This window comes from Polistes canadensis, unplaced genomic scaffold (assembly GCF_001313835.1).
Source record: "Polistes canadensis isolate GaletaPanama2010 unplaced genomic scaffold, ASM131383v1 scaffold_191, whole genome shotgun sequence".
NCBI classification, from domain to species: domain Eukaryota; kingdom Metazoa; phylum Arthropoda; class Insecta; order Hymenoptera; family Vespidae; genus Polistes; species Polistes canadensis.
The window spans coordinates 137,825-154,393 of NW_014569738.1; the positions used below are offsets into that span (position 1 = coordinate 137,825).

Here is a 16,569-nt window from a genome sequence, read left to right on the forward strand (position 1 = left end):
TTAAAATATAATATTAATAATTTATATATATAAAAAGGTTTGTGTGATTATAGGAGGGTGTAATATACATGAAAAAATTCGAATTAATAATATGACCGAAGTAATTCTCTTTCTCTTTATCTTTATCTTGAAAAAGGTCTAAGGTGAAAGCACTCAAATTTAATGGAGACATCCTACTACCCATCGTGAAACAATATTTTCCCTACGCCGATAAAAGCTTCCCGTGAAGCCATAACGTTGGTACACGAGCTATATGCAATTATTGTTGCGGTATTGGTTAGTATCATGACCATGACGATGACGATGACGAGAGGTGATTCAATTTTCTGTCGGCTCAAAACACGAAAAGTTTTTCATCTTGTAACGTTAACGAGCTTTCTCTGTTGATAACAAATTAATTTCCTCTTGGTGCAACAACGAATTTATTTATTTTATTTATTCGATTAATATACGAGTCTCCTCTCTCTCTCTCTCTCTCTTTCTCTCTCTGTCGTTTTTTTTTATTTATTAATTAATTCATTTATTTACGAGAGATATTCTCTACAAATATTCTCTAGATATTTGTGAAATGTTCATTAAAATAATAATCCAGTCGTGTATATATCCGTGTAAAAGTGTGTCGATATTTAAAACGAAATTACGTACGATTTAATATTCGCAGGTATTCGTCTCGTGAAAGATAATATTTAATTAATTATACAAACACAGTGTATATATATATTTAGGAACGTTATACGTGCGTTCTTCGTTTTTTCAAACTAATCGATAATAATAAATCCTACATAACTATTCACAACGATCAATTTGGAAAGTGAACATATTTCTTTTTTTTTTATAAATTGAACATAATTTAAGAAGAAATTTGGTAAATGATGATCGAATGGATAATTCAATGGATGAAAAAAAGAAAGGATCGGTGAGGTTTTGGTGACGGTGAAAGTCGTCGTTGATAGATAACTATCATAATTAATATACTTAAATATATACATATATACATATACATATTTGTAATTATATAAATTAATATATTAGCAATACACACATCGATTGATTTTCGTTTAAATTAAAACGACGCGTGGAGATTCGAAAAAAAAAAATATGAATTTTTGGTTTTTTGTTTTCGACCTTGGTCGACGATGCCAAGTGGAAAGCGCATAAACCAAGGTGTTTGTGTGCTCATTGATGAGTGAAAGCGACGATCACACGACGATACAATGTTGGAATCGTTATGATTTCCTATCGAAATCGAATGGCATTGCGAAAACGTGTTACCTTACCTACGTGTCAAAGAATAAAAAAAAGGAGACACTTTCGTAAAACGTTTTTGCAAAAAATAGTATCAGAAGAATGATAAACAAGTTCGTTGCGAAATATTCAATCAAATTTTTCCTCACGAAAGTATCGGACGACAAAGATTAGTGTCAATTTATTCATTTTTTACACGTGTATTTTATCGTTCAATTGAAAACACTAGACACCATGAGTATAATACTTTTCTCATCAATACAAATCTATCTTATTTTACGAAAATAATTACAAAATGATCTGTTCATTGTATTAATCTAACTTAATTGGTAACACACACACAAAGTATGATTAGTAATAAACACTTATTTCAAAATTACCTGACAACTTGGAATAACGCGTTAAACTAATTATCATTAGATCATAATTTATCAATGATTGAATAATAAAAAAATCGTATTGCATAATAAAAAGAAAAAAAAAATATACAGAAAAGGGAATATTACAACCCTACTACTCACTTAGATGATAATAAAAATGACATATAAATGTAGAATAACAATAATAACAATTAAAAGTATAACCAAATGAAAGAGAAACAGAGAAAAAGAGAAAGATAGTGAAGCCACGCCGATTTTCCACCGACGTAAATCCGATTATAGTTGAGCGAGCGTAACGCATAAAACCCTTTAGCATACCGATCGAGTATGGCCGCTTCGTAACGGCTGCTAGTATACGTTCTGCAATAAATTTATGTCGCCAAATAAGTAATTTGTTCCATAAGCGAATGCTTTCTCTCGGTTCTAGGAACTTTAGAGAAATATTCCCGGCATTTCTTACGATCATTGCTTAGAGACAGAATAAGAAGATACATTTTCACATATATATATATATATTAAAACGTCTTTTCTATGTTAGATGATATTTGTTGGTGGTAACGTATATACGTCGCGTACAAATGCACATTCGCTTCCGGTGAGAGCTTGCAGCTGCATTCATTCTCTCTTTCTTTCTCTATCTATCTATCTTTCTTTCTCTCTCTCTCTCTTTGAGTACAGGAGCTCGTGCGTTTAAAGGCATCACGCATTTCGATTCGTTTATGGGAATGAAAGTCTGAGGGATCTATCGAACGTAAGTATACTTCGCGTCCACTTTGCTTTTTTCTTTTTTTTTTTCATGTTTCTTTCTCTCAAAGAGAGAACACGTCGATTCGTTGTGTACTCCAAGAGAAACAGAATGAAAGAGAGAGAGAGAGAGAGAGAGAAATTGTAAAACGGATGTCGGGATTACGCACGGTACTTTGATACCAACGATCGTTGGTAAGTGCCATTATTTTGCAACGTCACGAGGAAGATATCGAGATCGATAGGATCGATAGACACACGCCAAGTTAAAGAAAGGATAAAGAAATTCTCTCATTGGTAGATGAAATGAGAATTTAAAAAAAGAATAATAATAATAATAATCATCATCATTTCAATCGATTTTTTCTTAACACCCTTTTGTCAGATCGTGAATAACGTTAAATATCATGGATATCTTTTCAATTGATACATAATTGAATCGAATCAATGGTAAAAGCGTCTCAATACATGAGATAAAATGAGATTTCAATCTATTAGATTTATTCGATTAAATTGTATTATTATTCGTTAATAAAATATATTACTTGAAAATAATTTAAATGCATACGTGTATTACGAGGGATGTGTTAGAATCAATTAGAAATGAAATTATTGCATTAGAGGTCACGCGAAAAATATATTCACCAAGAGTGTTTAAATTATTATTCCAACGAGTTGTTCTAACACCATAAAAATAAAATGAAAAAAGAAGGTACAAGAATAGCACAGAGACGAGAAGGTAAGTGTGTGTTTCACCTTACGCATTACAATGACCATATTCTGCAAAACGTGTCATAGAAACATTCTCCTCCTCCTCCTCCTCCTACTCCTCCTCATCCTCCTACTCCTTTTCTAATCTTCTAACTCATGCCAATAATAATTCCCTCCTACACCCTACCCCCTGCCCACCCCGTTTTGCAGAGCTTTTTCTTTTTTTAATTTCTCTTTTTTTTCTTTGCTAATTTTTTTAATTTATGCTAGAATAATTAATATAATTGTCGATAACGAAGACTAGCAAAGAATACGATCATATTTTTTTTGTTGCGGATGACAATGACAAGGAAACTCGAGGACCGAATACGCGAGTGCAGGATTACACTTTACGCTAACTAGCTTTCTCGGAATTTTAATTCTATTAAGTTGCATTAAACTTACTAAGCATTTTTTTTTTCAAATAAACTACTTTATATGCGAACCATCATTTTCAAATCCGTGAGTATTATATAATATTATTACGTTATTTTAAGTATTAAATTATTGTTATCAATGAAAGAAAAATGAATAACCACGAAGGGATATAAGATTTAAAAAAAAAAAACAAACAAAAAGTAATAGTTTTAATTCGTAATATAAAATGTATCTTTGTATATCTTCTTTTGTATCAGAAATAAACGTATATTTGAAATAATTTCTCTGTGTGATACGTGTCGCACGTATACTCATACACACACGTTGGTATAAACTGATTTAAAAGTAAGATAAAAAATATAAAAAAAAAGAAAAGAAAAGAGTCTACTTACGCTTTTGCTGTGGCTCGTGCTATGATGCGAGTGATGCGTGTCCAATTTCATATTGGCGCAACGATTGAGCGCATGTAAACGCCGAAAGAGACTTTGCAAGGAATCAGTTTCGAGAAAGGGATGATCCTTTGCCACTCCCGTAACGTCGATCGGGAATTGATAGTCTGTGTACAAAAATAAAAAACAAATATTTATTATTATATATTTAGATTTTCGATGCATCTCGAATATTATATAAATTATGCATCCTTTCTAAAAAAAAAAAAAAAGAAAAAACAAAAATCATTTTTCTATCATACATTTTATATTCTCATACGAATTATAATTTCGTAATTTCGGTATATATCGAACGATGACGCAAACAAATTAAAAAAAAGTCTAATACGAATGGAACAGAATTATATTTTAACTATTATTCTTTTTCTTCTTATTTTTTTTTTTTAGTTTTTTTTTTATAGAGAGTTATACCTTTCAACGTATCTATATGGATGTTGGTAAAAGTTTGGACGAAGTTTTGTGTCACGACTTGCGCAACGATGACCTAGATCTCCTGATCCAGATCTTTAAGATCCATGATCTTTGCCCGGGATCCTGGATCGATCCAAGAGGAATCAAAGTAGAACGATTCTACTAACTTTGTAGTATCATACATTTACATATATGACCAAAAATTTGTTCATTATATTCTCTACTTATTATTATTATCATTATTTTAATTATTATTTGATTGGGTAAATAGAATAACCGTGGATGTTTATTTGTATTATAGTTGCATATTGCATATTAAATATTTCGTTGACTAGCCCTGGGCTTATCACAAGTTTCACATAATTACATTTGCATTATTTATTGAGTTAAATAACGCTCCAGGAAAGATCAATGATGTTGTAGTATATATATATGTATATTTGTGTTAGAATGAGATGCGAATTGCATTTTCGTAATTTATTTACTGGGTGCTTGTGCAATGGGGTATATAAAAAATTAATAATAAAAATAAAAATAAAAGGGAGAGAGAGACAAACGCGTAGAATCCATTGGATAAAGTTATAAGTATTACAAATGTGAAAAAAATAATATTTTATTACACTCTCGTTTGATATATTAGAACATAATCGGTACGCTTAATTAAAATACATTTGAATTCGTTTGTGTAAAGTAACACGCGTTTTAATTTTAAGCACGCGACGCGAAAATGAATCGGTCCATTTGCGATATTCCCGATGTAATTCGATAAAAGATAAATAGACTTGGTTTAATCTTCTTTACTTAGCAACTGTGTGCTAATGATCACTTTATATTTCTTTTTTTTCTTTTTCGAAAGAGAGCCTGCATACACACACCATAACCAAACATAACTCCGTGTTAATCTACGATTAAAAACGAGACACAAAAAATATATAAAAAGAAATTACTTTTTTAAAACAAGTAACTGTGTTAACGAAAGAAAATTTTATCCCAATTTTTTATTTTTTGTACCAATAGAGCATTGATAAATATATCGTCATTAAATCGTATCTTCGATTAAGCACGTTTTTCCTTTCTGACCGTGCTAATTATTACCGGATAAATCGTTTTACCTTTAACTAGAGCTCGTCAGACTAGTCCAATTATCTTCATCTTTGATTTTAATCGTAAACAACAAATTCCCCGTCTGTACAAAACTATTCGAAATCTGTAACATGATCTACGAGTTACACAATGAGGATTTGAAAAATGTTAAAATTTATAAAACCAATCCGAAAAAATAAATACGAATTACAACGAATCTTATCGTACTTTTTATACAATAATCGTATATATATATATAAAAAAAAAATAAAAAAGGGAACATTTATAACATTTATAGATCAAACGAAAAAAAACTAGTCTTATCGGGAGTCATAGAAAGAAATCAAACAAGAAGCTCTCGTGGAATAATTACAAGCATCTAAGTTATATCGTTCTCGCCATCTTCTTATCTTGTTATCAGTACTCATATATATATATATATATATACACACACATATAAGCTGGACCGTTCGTCGATCCCAAGAATCGTGTTTTATCTCACAAAGTGGCTTCGCGAGTAACGCCTGGCAATAGAACGCACCCGTGTTTGTAGATATGTGTATGTATGTATATGTATATGTAAGTGTTCCTATCGATTCTTAATAAACGATACACGTTCGATCAAACGTTCGCGTGTAATCGTATTTTATTTATATCGCATGCATTGAGAGTAGGGTTCAACTAGGTCAATTAGCTACTATTCATAGTTAGGTTCGCGAACGTCGATATAGTTGGGCTAACGAGAATTATGATCTTACTACTTTAAGCTGAGATTCTTTCTATATATATATATATCTTTATCTCTCTCTCTCTCTCTGTTGTAAACTATATGACGTTTTTCTCTGTCTCTTTCTAAAACCGGTGCAACTACCATAAGAACCGGTGTACATTTATGCATCTACAAGGATCTTTGAGGCTGACGATGGCAGAAGGACGTTCGATTTTCTCACGCGATCCTTGCAAAGATCGAACTATCTTATAATGTTTCTTATTTTCCAAGAAAAATTATTATTAAATGTATTATTGTTTTTGAAAGATACAAAGAATGATATTACTTATATGTAATGTGTCCTCCGATCTAAAAAAGGGAACATTTTGTTCTTGTTGTCGTCAATAATTCATGCGAAACTGTGACCACCATCGATTGACCATAAGTGATTTAGAATTATTTCGGCATTGTCAAAGAACTTGAATCAGCTGTTCGTTCGTTCGTTTGCTCTACGGTTGGCTTACCTAGTTTCTAACATCTGGGTTGAATTTTGTGATCTACCAGCTGCGTGTTAGTTACATGCCAGACCATGTTTATGAGGATTTTAACTTTACGTTTATGTCATTTTGCCTTAGGCTAACCGTCGAAGAAGACGACATCGTCAAATTATATGTACACACGTTTTATGTTCGTTTCTCTTATACAAATAGAAACAAATGATCATTTTAGATTAATGATTATACTTATAAAACTTTTTATTATAATGTATTATATCAATGTTGAAGATTTCTCCACATTCCTATTGTATTTAATCAAAAATATTTCTTTCTATACAGTGATATGAATATTTAGGAATAAACACAAAAACAGTCTAGCCGATATAAAAATCCACGGTATTGAGATTTGAGCTTAAATTTAAAATTTAAAAAACGATTGATACAAATTTTCGTAAAGATGATATTAAACACAAATCAATCTAAAATGTAGAATTGTAGATTTGATTAAATCATACAATTAGGTTTGTAATAAATGAGTAATTTACAAAGTTCATTGAAATATATTTTCGGTTTGAATTCATCGTGAGAAATATCACACGCTGGTAAGGAATCCGATGACGTAGAGAAGAGGATGATGATCTTCGATAAAACTTTCCTCGAGTAAGTGATTCTATTACGATATCGATCGAATATCATCGAGGATCAAGTGTTTTTCGCAGAAATGTGAATCAACCTACCTACCTACCTACTATACCTACCAACGTAGGTTCGTGAAACAAGAGAAAGAGAGAGAATAAATCTCGCGTGCATCCACACGTGATCTTTTCTCGATCTCGAGATATCGAGATATCGATTGCTTGTTACTACCATCTCATTCTTCCTATTCATTTTCCATCTACATTACATTCATACCAACAAGATTCACGTTATTTCGAATGATCGAGTAATTGTTCATGACAACAGTGTCAAATCTAAACCCTGACATTGACTCATTCAAATCTATTCTTTAATTTCTTCTTTCTCTTCATTTTTTCCTGCTATTTGTTTTAAACACAAGAACAAAAATTAAGAAAAAGAAAGAACAACGTACCAGTTAATTCTTAAATGGCTAAAACGATTGATGTTTGCTTTCGATTCTCTTTCAAAGAGAACGGGATTGGAAAGTGCCCCTACGACATATAAAATCGCAAGTTTAGTTGCTTTACGAGTGTTTTTACGAGTACACCCAAACGATCTATAATACGCGAGATAATCTCTCTCTTTATTTCTTTCTTTCATTCGTTCTTTCTATGACTCTTTAAACTCTTGCACTCGTAATAACTGTCGTATGAGAGAAACGAAGTTTACCTCGAAACAGCTGATCGTTATTGCAACGACAGGAATAATCATATTTTCTAAAATATTCACGTTTGAACAAACAAAATGTTAACTGGCAGAAAAAAGGGGGATATAAAAATCGTGAAATGATATTTTTCAAGATGGTTCGACTGTGAAACAAATGATCAAACAATTTCTTTACAAAGTTATACCGAATTAAAAACCTTTAAATGAATTATAAACGTAATGCGAAACTTTTCCAGTTCTCGTATATCCACTCTTTCGAGTTAAAAAAAAAGAAATCATATTTCACGGTAATGCAATTGGTAAACAATCCCTCTCTGCACCCGAATGTAATAACATTGTTGTTATTATTTGCGAGAAACAAGCGTAATTCGATTACGAAGTCATTCTTGGTACCAATACTACGTGTGTTTCTGAGAGAAAGACCGTTATAAAGTCATCCATTAAGCGTCGAGGGCGACCGGTAAAACGATTTTAATCGAGATTTCTCTTTCTATCTTTCTTCTCTTTCTCTAACATCGTACTTATACGCATACAAAGAAATATACTGCAATTCTACGCGAATCTTTACGAGCCGTGCCCAACACGCTCGATAAATTCGCGAAGGATTGCTTTTAACGCGAATGCAGTACGGAATTTTTCTCACGAATTCGATATATATACACATATAAATACAAACATATGTGTGTGTATATATATAGAGAGAGAAATGGAGAAAAAGTAATGCGAATGACGGTGCCAAGACTGGATCACAGCATGTATCGTGAATTTTGATACAATTCAAGCGTTTATATAACGATCGTGACAGCATCTAATTTGCCACCTGTGCGTATTATTATGAAAGAATGAGATAGATATATATATATAATTTTATATAGATACAATATTCATTAAATTTTGTCTAAATATATTCTTTAATATTGTATAACTTTGTTTTTTTTTCTCTCTCTCTTCTTTTATGTTTTACTAATTTATTTATCTATATATTTATATTATATTTTCTTTATCACACAATATTATATTTATATTATCTTTCCTTTCAATATTTATTCTGATTATTTATCGATGAATAATTTCGATCAATGTTTAAATAAACAAATATATATGTATATATATATATGTAATATGTGGGTATCGAGAGATTGCATGGAAAATAAAAATTAAAAAAAAAGAATATAAAATATACAGAGAGACACGCCTTCTTTTTAAATGAATAATTATAACACACCTTCGCGCTCAATAATCAAGGAAAATCATTTTTTTCTCTAGTACAAAAAATCATTTAAAAATGGCCATTTTCGATTCATCTTTCCTTGAATCAAACGCATAAGTCCTAGAAGAAAATGAATTATTTATTAAAACGCGTGGTTTCTTGGCTGAACGTTGAGTTATACGTTCGAAATTTTTAATTTACTTTTGCTTTTGCTTTTTTTTTTTCGGTACTCGAACACACACGTACCTTATCGTGCGAGTTTCGTTTCGGTAAAAAGAAAAAAATAATGAAACACGTCGATAAGAACAGAAAAAGAGAGTGAGATAAGAATCGACATACGTTTATACGTTATATTATTCATTATAATGAATTCACGTATATCACTTATTGTTTTTATCTTTTCCTTCATATTCATCGCAATAAAAAATCAAAGATAAGAATTAAAATACTCATTTCATGCGTGTGCGCGTGCCCGTGTATATTTTTTTAACGTTTTTAATCTTTCATTTATAATTTATTTGAACAAAAATGAGAAAAAAAATAAAACAATTTACTCGAGTACCACACTATATATACTTTTATCTATATAAGTAAGTATATACAAATACTTATTGAATTACTATACACATATATCGATGGAAGATCGTTCATATTCTTTTTACGTTATCGATACTTGACTATTTACCTTTCATGTTTCCGTTCCAACACTGTCGACACATTCGTACCAGCACAGTTTGTATATAATATATATATATATATATATATATTTTTTTTTCCCTTTTTCTGTAACGTGTGTCGTCCCTTTTCTCTATCCCTTCTTTCTCCCTTTTTCTTTTTCTAAGAGAAGAGACACCGAAAAATTCCCTTTCCCTTTTTCTTCTTCTTCTTTTTCTTTTTCTACTTTCCCCCCCAGTTGGGACTACGAACGAACGTGAAAAACTCTTGGCCGATCATGGCTTCCACACACCATCACTACCACCATAGTCGACGTCATTGTCATCATCATCATCATCATTATCGTCATGGTCGTCGTCATTATCGTCATCGATCCTCTCATTTATTTCCCTCGTTCGTAGAAAATTGTTGAAATTATTTTTTTCTCCGATGATATTTATCGATGATGATTATATCGATCAAATTAATAGCATCGATTTTTCCATTAGAATACTTATTTTCTGTTTTGTTTTTCCGTTTGAAACGTTAAATATTATAAAACAACACCACACCACACGAGGATTATAATCATCCCAACGTATAATAATCTTTCTCTTATTATTGTTCATTCGTCACTTAAATTAATTAATAAAAAATGACACTAGAAAACGATAATTAACAATCTCTTTCCTACTGTGTTCTCTCATTTATATATTAATTTTTTAAAAAATATATATATATATATATACGTCAAAGTATATTACATATACATATAAATCATATATATCGTTTCAATTCTTGCACTGGGATATATATTTCGATCACACTATCAAAAGTTTCGTATGATACAAAACAAAATATTAATAATAAAAAACAAACATAAAAAAACAGATAACAATAACGTGTTTTTTATTTATTATTTCAACAATCTCACACACTCTCGAAAACGAATGCACTTACTACTATTAACTATTACTCGTCCATTCGTAGAGATAAAAGAAAAACAAAAATTTTTTAAATACAAAGGGAATAGGCAAAAGGTAAATGGTAGAAGGTAAAAAAATCGTGCGATATCGTGCGTCACGCAAACGACCGACTCCTTCACCGGTTGCAACTCGACTACTAGCGTTCGTAAAGGAACGAACAACTTGTATAGAAGAGAGAGAAGCTTCAAGCCACGAAGAAACCGAACCGAACCGAACCACACCACACCACACCGAGGAAGCGCGTGCTGAAGTGGTGGGGCTGCCTGACTTTTAGGGGGGGTGAACAGGGGGGACAGGGGGGACAAGAGATAGGAAGAGTAAGAGAGTAAGAGAGAGAGAGAGATAAATAAAGAAAGAAAGAAGAATGGGTACGATAAGTAGTGGTGGTTATTCGAGATTCACTATGCACTTTAGATGCATGCTGTCTCTATGTTTTATATACGTGTGTGAATGTGTGTTAATATCCAAGTAGTGGGAGAAACGATATATCTTCTCGGGTGTACTACACATATATGCTCAAAGCTAAGGGAAGGAAGGAAGGATGCAACAAAGGGGGGGAAAGGGGGCTTTGCGTACTCTGATGCATTTTCCCCCGGGTGCATGCCCCCTTGGTGCACGACTATGCGTACACAGCAGCAACCTCTCTTGCACTCATCGCGAATGAATAATCCTCTTCGCGTATAAACATATGCACTTTTATTTTATTTTGTTTTGATTGAACCTTTCATCGGGTGTTTGGTTCTCCCCAACCCTAATCCTATGGTATCAGAATTTTATATTCGATTTAATAATGCAATTTCTTTTTATTTTATTTTTTATCATGCGTTAGAAGAAAGATTGTTATTTTTCTATTACGTTATTCTACTTCGCAAAATGTTGTATAAATTTTGTGTTCTTTTTATATGATATAGGATTTTTTTTTCTATTTTATTATTCCTCTCTTTTAAAGACAAATAATTATTTCTTTATTCGAATTATTCTGAATGAATTATCGAATGGATTATAAAGGAACAAGATGGATTTAAATAATATTGAAATATACGATTATAAGTAGATTATAGTAAGATACAAGTATAAAAGAACATAAGTGTAACCTATTTTACGTTTAAGACATCGACTGATTTCTCTTCATTCGCGAGAAACTAATTGCTACGGCCCACCCAGAGAAATGATCGACACAAAGAGGATGTTCTTCCAGGAAAGCGTGTGTTTTGTGCTCGGAAGTTGTTCAGAAGTTGCCTTTGTGCGGTCGCTGTCGGTGCAATTACTATACCAGAGAGAGAGGAAAGAGAAAGGTGGTGGTGGTGGTGGTGATGGTGATTGTGATGGTGGTGGTGTTAGTATCGAGTAAACCAAAACCCAAACGAAACGAAACGAAACGAAACGGTAGTTGGTTGATTGTGAAGGTAGTGGGGTGGGTGGGGGTGTGTTCGGTTTATCCAGGTGTGCTTTAACTCCCACGAGTTGTGAACTTGGCTAACCCCCAACAGATGTGTCAAGGACCCTTTGGTTCGTCGACACGTACATACTACATACACACACATATATATACTTGTCATGTGTATTTCCTAAGTGTTAGAGAGGTACACCTAACTTCAGTTTCAGCCGTTTTTGGCACGACACCAAAGCCTTAGATGGGTTCAATTCGAGGTAATTTACATCATTAAAGGGAAACACGAATTTAACGATGAAATCTTTCACATTCAAGATATTGTATTTGTAATACAATCTCAAAAGTACACACTTATTCATCTGTCATATATATATTTATAATTATCTAATAAAGAAAAGTAAAAGTTTGTAATTTATAGTTCAGAATTATTCGAAATAATTATTGGTAATCGCATAATTCAATGGAAACTTATACTAGATAATAAACTGAATTCTAAAAATCAACCCCACGAGTAGTTTCCATCAAGACTTTTCTTCGAACTTCAATTTCGTACATAGATACTTACATACGTGCTTTCTAAAGATCATAGAAATCATTTTAACAGTGCAAAAGAGACAATGTTTTCAAATTAAAAGCATTCTGAGATCACGTATTCCTTTGGAACGCAAACCAAAGAGAAAAGACTACAGCAGAGGAAGATGAGGAGGATGAGGAGGATGAGATTTTCCTTTCGTTTTCTCAGCGATGAAATATCCACGATTCTCGGAAACTAGGAGTCGAAGACCCTTTACATTTTCGGATAGAAACGTGTACTCTTCTTCTCTTCTGTGTCGTGCCACTTTGGCCAAGTTCCAAGTCCGTAGAAGGCCGAACCAGGAGAAATCTTCGTTGGATTGGAATCCTGAGAGGGTGTGTCTGTCTGTCTGCCTTTGCGGCTGCTGTTCCACAACACAACAACTACCACGACCATAACCAAGACCAAGACCAACAGACCAAAACCAAGACGAATACGAAAACTATGTTTCTTTTGCATTTTGCAAGAGAAGAGAAGAGAAGTTTGTGGGGATCTTAGGAAGAAAATAAAACGATGTTTCGGCTGTGTGTGAAAGATTTTAGAATATCACGAAGACACTGATTTTACCATCAAGACGAAACAGTACTACTACTATTACTACTATTACTGGGTAAGTATAAACTCTAATTCTATCTCTTTCTCTTAGACTTTGATCAAAATGAGAAAGAAAAGGATAGGGAATGAAAGAGAAAGTAAGAAAGTAAGATAGAATGAAAGAGTAAGTGTGTGTATGTGTGTAAAAGAGTGAGAGAGAGAAATACATGCCTTGGTACCATGCCCGATTTTACCGAGAAGGATATAATTTACCGTACTTATTTCGGGAGAAACGAACAAGTCGAAGACGAACGCCACGAAAACTATTTGAAGCTATGCTCGGAGGTATTTCCGAGACTAGGAAGACGATTTTATCTAGTATAAAACGTTCATACTCTTTCGTCTATCCTATTACGATAGACGACGACCTATCTTTCTCTGTTTTTATCCTCGTGACGTAGAAATTATTACAAATCTTCCTACGTTTCTTATGATTTTATATTCAATCGAATACACGATCCTTGATTAACTGGCTTTTACCCTATTTTGTTTTTTTCTGCTTTACTAGGGGGTGGAGAGGGTGTGTAAAATGTATCCTCACGTTCAGTGAATTTGAATGAATGAATTATCTCTGAGAATGAAAAATCTGATGATGGCAAGGAGATAAAAGAATGTAAAATAAAAAACAAATGGAAGTAAACGAACGATTGAGAAATTTTTTCAATCCTGTTAGGGTCGGGTTCAACATTTTTCAACCCCTATCAACTTAAATAGTTAACTCGTATAATAGTCGGCCGAGATGAAAAACGTGTTCCATGATGCGTGACTAAATTGCGAACGATCGGTTACTTATTATCCTACCATTTGGTATTTCTATTTTATCGGTAAAAAGCATTAGGTTTAAAGGGATAAGGTAAAAGAGAACTAACAAATCTGTCACATCGTTCAAATTTTTTTACTACCATCCATAAAGGGAAAGCTTAAGTGTATATTTATTATATATGTATGTATGTGCGTGTACAAAAGATAAAATGAAATGAAATTTCGTGTCTTCTTGGAAAGATAATTTTCGCATTAGCTCGAGTTTAAACTAAGTAATTCGTTAGGACAAATTTAGTAGAAGATCATCACCCCTCTTCCTCCTCCTCCTCCTCCTCCTAACCCCCAACCCCTTTCATTCTTTCTTATCTGTTTTCCTTCTCAGTTTCGCATCGGTTCGACTACGTTTAGAAAACCGTTCTTCTTCCTCAGTATATTTAAGCACCCTCCGATGCTTTTCACTTCTTTTTTTTCTTTTTCTTGTTTTCCCAATCGTTTTTATTTCTCTTCTTTTTTCGCGACCACTCCAATGTCACCGCTTAAAATAAACCCCCTTCAGTTTACTCCTCCGTTGGATGATGGTGAGAACGAAAACGGTGGTGCCTAAGTTTCTCTTGATTTAGTTAAGTTCGTCTTTTTATCTCTAATTCTTTTTTTTTTTGATATCTTTTTATGAATTCTAAGCAATAATTTGTAGAATAGAAAATGATATACGTTATTTTATATCGAAACGATTAATATTAATTATTTCTAAGTTCGATTTAATATATTATCTTATCGTTGTTCGAGAATAATTAAAAAACAGAAACAAATATTGACTTGTGGGTCTTTAAAGTGATCTATAAAAAATAGAAAAAAAAGAACATGATTTAACAATGGGTCAGAGTAATAATAATCGTGATAAATATGAATTACCATAATATAATAGATAAATGATTTAAGTTAAAAAAGACGAACAATTTTTGGGATAGACTATTAAATCGATAGGGATCAACTACTACTACTACTATTATAATACTTTCAAGGATGTTATCTAATCGACGAAGACGGGTCGTCATCATTGGCCTAACGATCTTTACTACGACTGAAAAGGCACGTAGACCCTTTCCTGTTCGGTAACTTAACTACCAGATGCAGCGAGTGTATATTTTCAGAATGAATTTATCCAACCATCCCCTTTTCAAAAAAAAAAAAAAGAAAACAACTGCATTCGATTATATAAAACTTCATGATTTTATCACGATTGATACTAATTATTTTATATGATCATTTTATTCTTCTTCGTTCGTTAACATTTTGTTCATTCTTCTAATCTTTTATTTTTTTTCTTTTATTTTAGAGAATCAAGGTACATCGATAATATTATACAAATTAAAAACTAAATAAGAACATGCTTATCACTATACTTTCTTTATGATAATAATTCTATTATCTATCTCCGATACGTCTAATGATTAATCATTCGAACGAGAGATTATTACGAGGAGGGATAAGTTTAAATAATATTTTTCAAGTTCAAACTTCGTTAAGAAATGATTTACAATGAAAATAATTGATTAGTATAAAAATTTACACGTCTTATATAATCCAAAAATGTATAATCTCGTCTCACGAATTCAAATAATTATTTATAAATTATTTAAGAAAATATAATAACGTTAATTTATCATCGTAAATTTTATAATAGTATCATTTTTCATCATTAAAATGTAAGTAATAATAGGAGTGGGGGGGGAGTGGGAGGGAAAAAGAAACAACATAATTTTGAAAATACAAGATACAATATTTTCTCGACGAAAAGGAATTACCCTCCTCCTCCTCCTCCTCTTACTCCTCCTCTTTTACCTCGACCTCCACCGACACTTTGTATTCAATGTAAAGATCAACGAACGCAAAAAGATTACGTGGAGTTTAAGGAAAAGGGGAGGAAGGGGGTGTAGAAGGGAGAAACGAGCCAACGTGCACGTTGGCCGCCGGATCTTTCATGCGGCAACAAAAAGGTTGACGATCTTTTCTCTCTTCTCTCGATGACGAATTTCCATGCGCTTGCAGTTAAAGAAGAATAAAACAAAAAAGAAAAACAAGAAGAAGAAGAAGAAAAAGAAAAAGAAAAATAAGGGAGAACGACTTCGTAGACTCGACGATGTCTCCGCGAAATAACGCGTAATGCCAACCGCATAAATTAACAAGGGGGAGAGAAAGAAAGAGAAAGAAATATGTAAATATATATACATACATACATAAATACATACATAAATAAATGCATAGTACACGTATATAGTATACTGTATTAAAAGAAATAAAGAAATATATATACATAAGTACATATGATCATATTTATATATTGTATTATACAGATACATATATATATTAAATAAGAGAAATAAAGATAAAAAGATAATAGTATAT

General features: G+C 32.2%; 1 protein-coding gene across 3 annotated transcripts in view; it reads right to left on the reverse strand.

Annotated features, from left to right (window-relative positions):
- The window catches only part of LOC106789570, a 189,580-nt gene that overhangs the window by 12,830 nt on the left and 160,181 nt on the right, over positions 1 to 16,569 (reverse strand). For all 3 annotated transcript variants that reach the window (XM_014753908.1, XM_014753907.1, XM_014753905.1), the window contains one exon: positions 3,890 to 4,053. In XM_014753908.1, the coding sequence (XP_014609394.1) occupies positions 3,890 to 4,053 (164 nt within the window). The remainder of the gene's footprint in view (positions 1 to 3,889; positions 4,054 to 16,569) is intronic.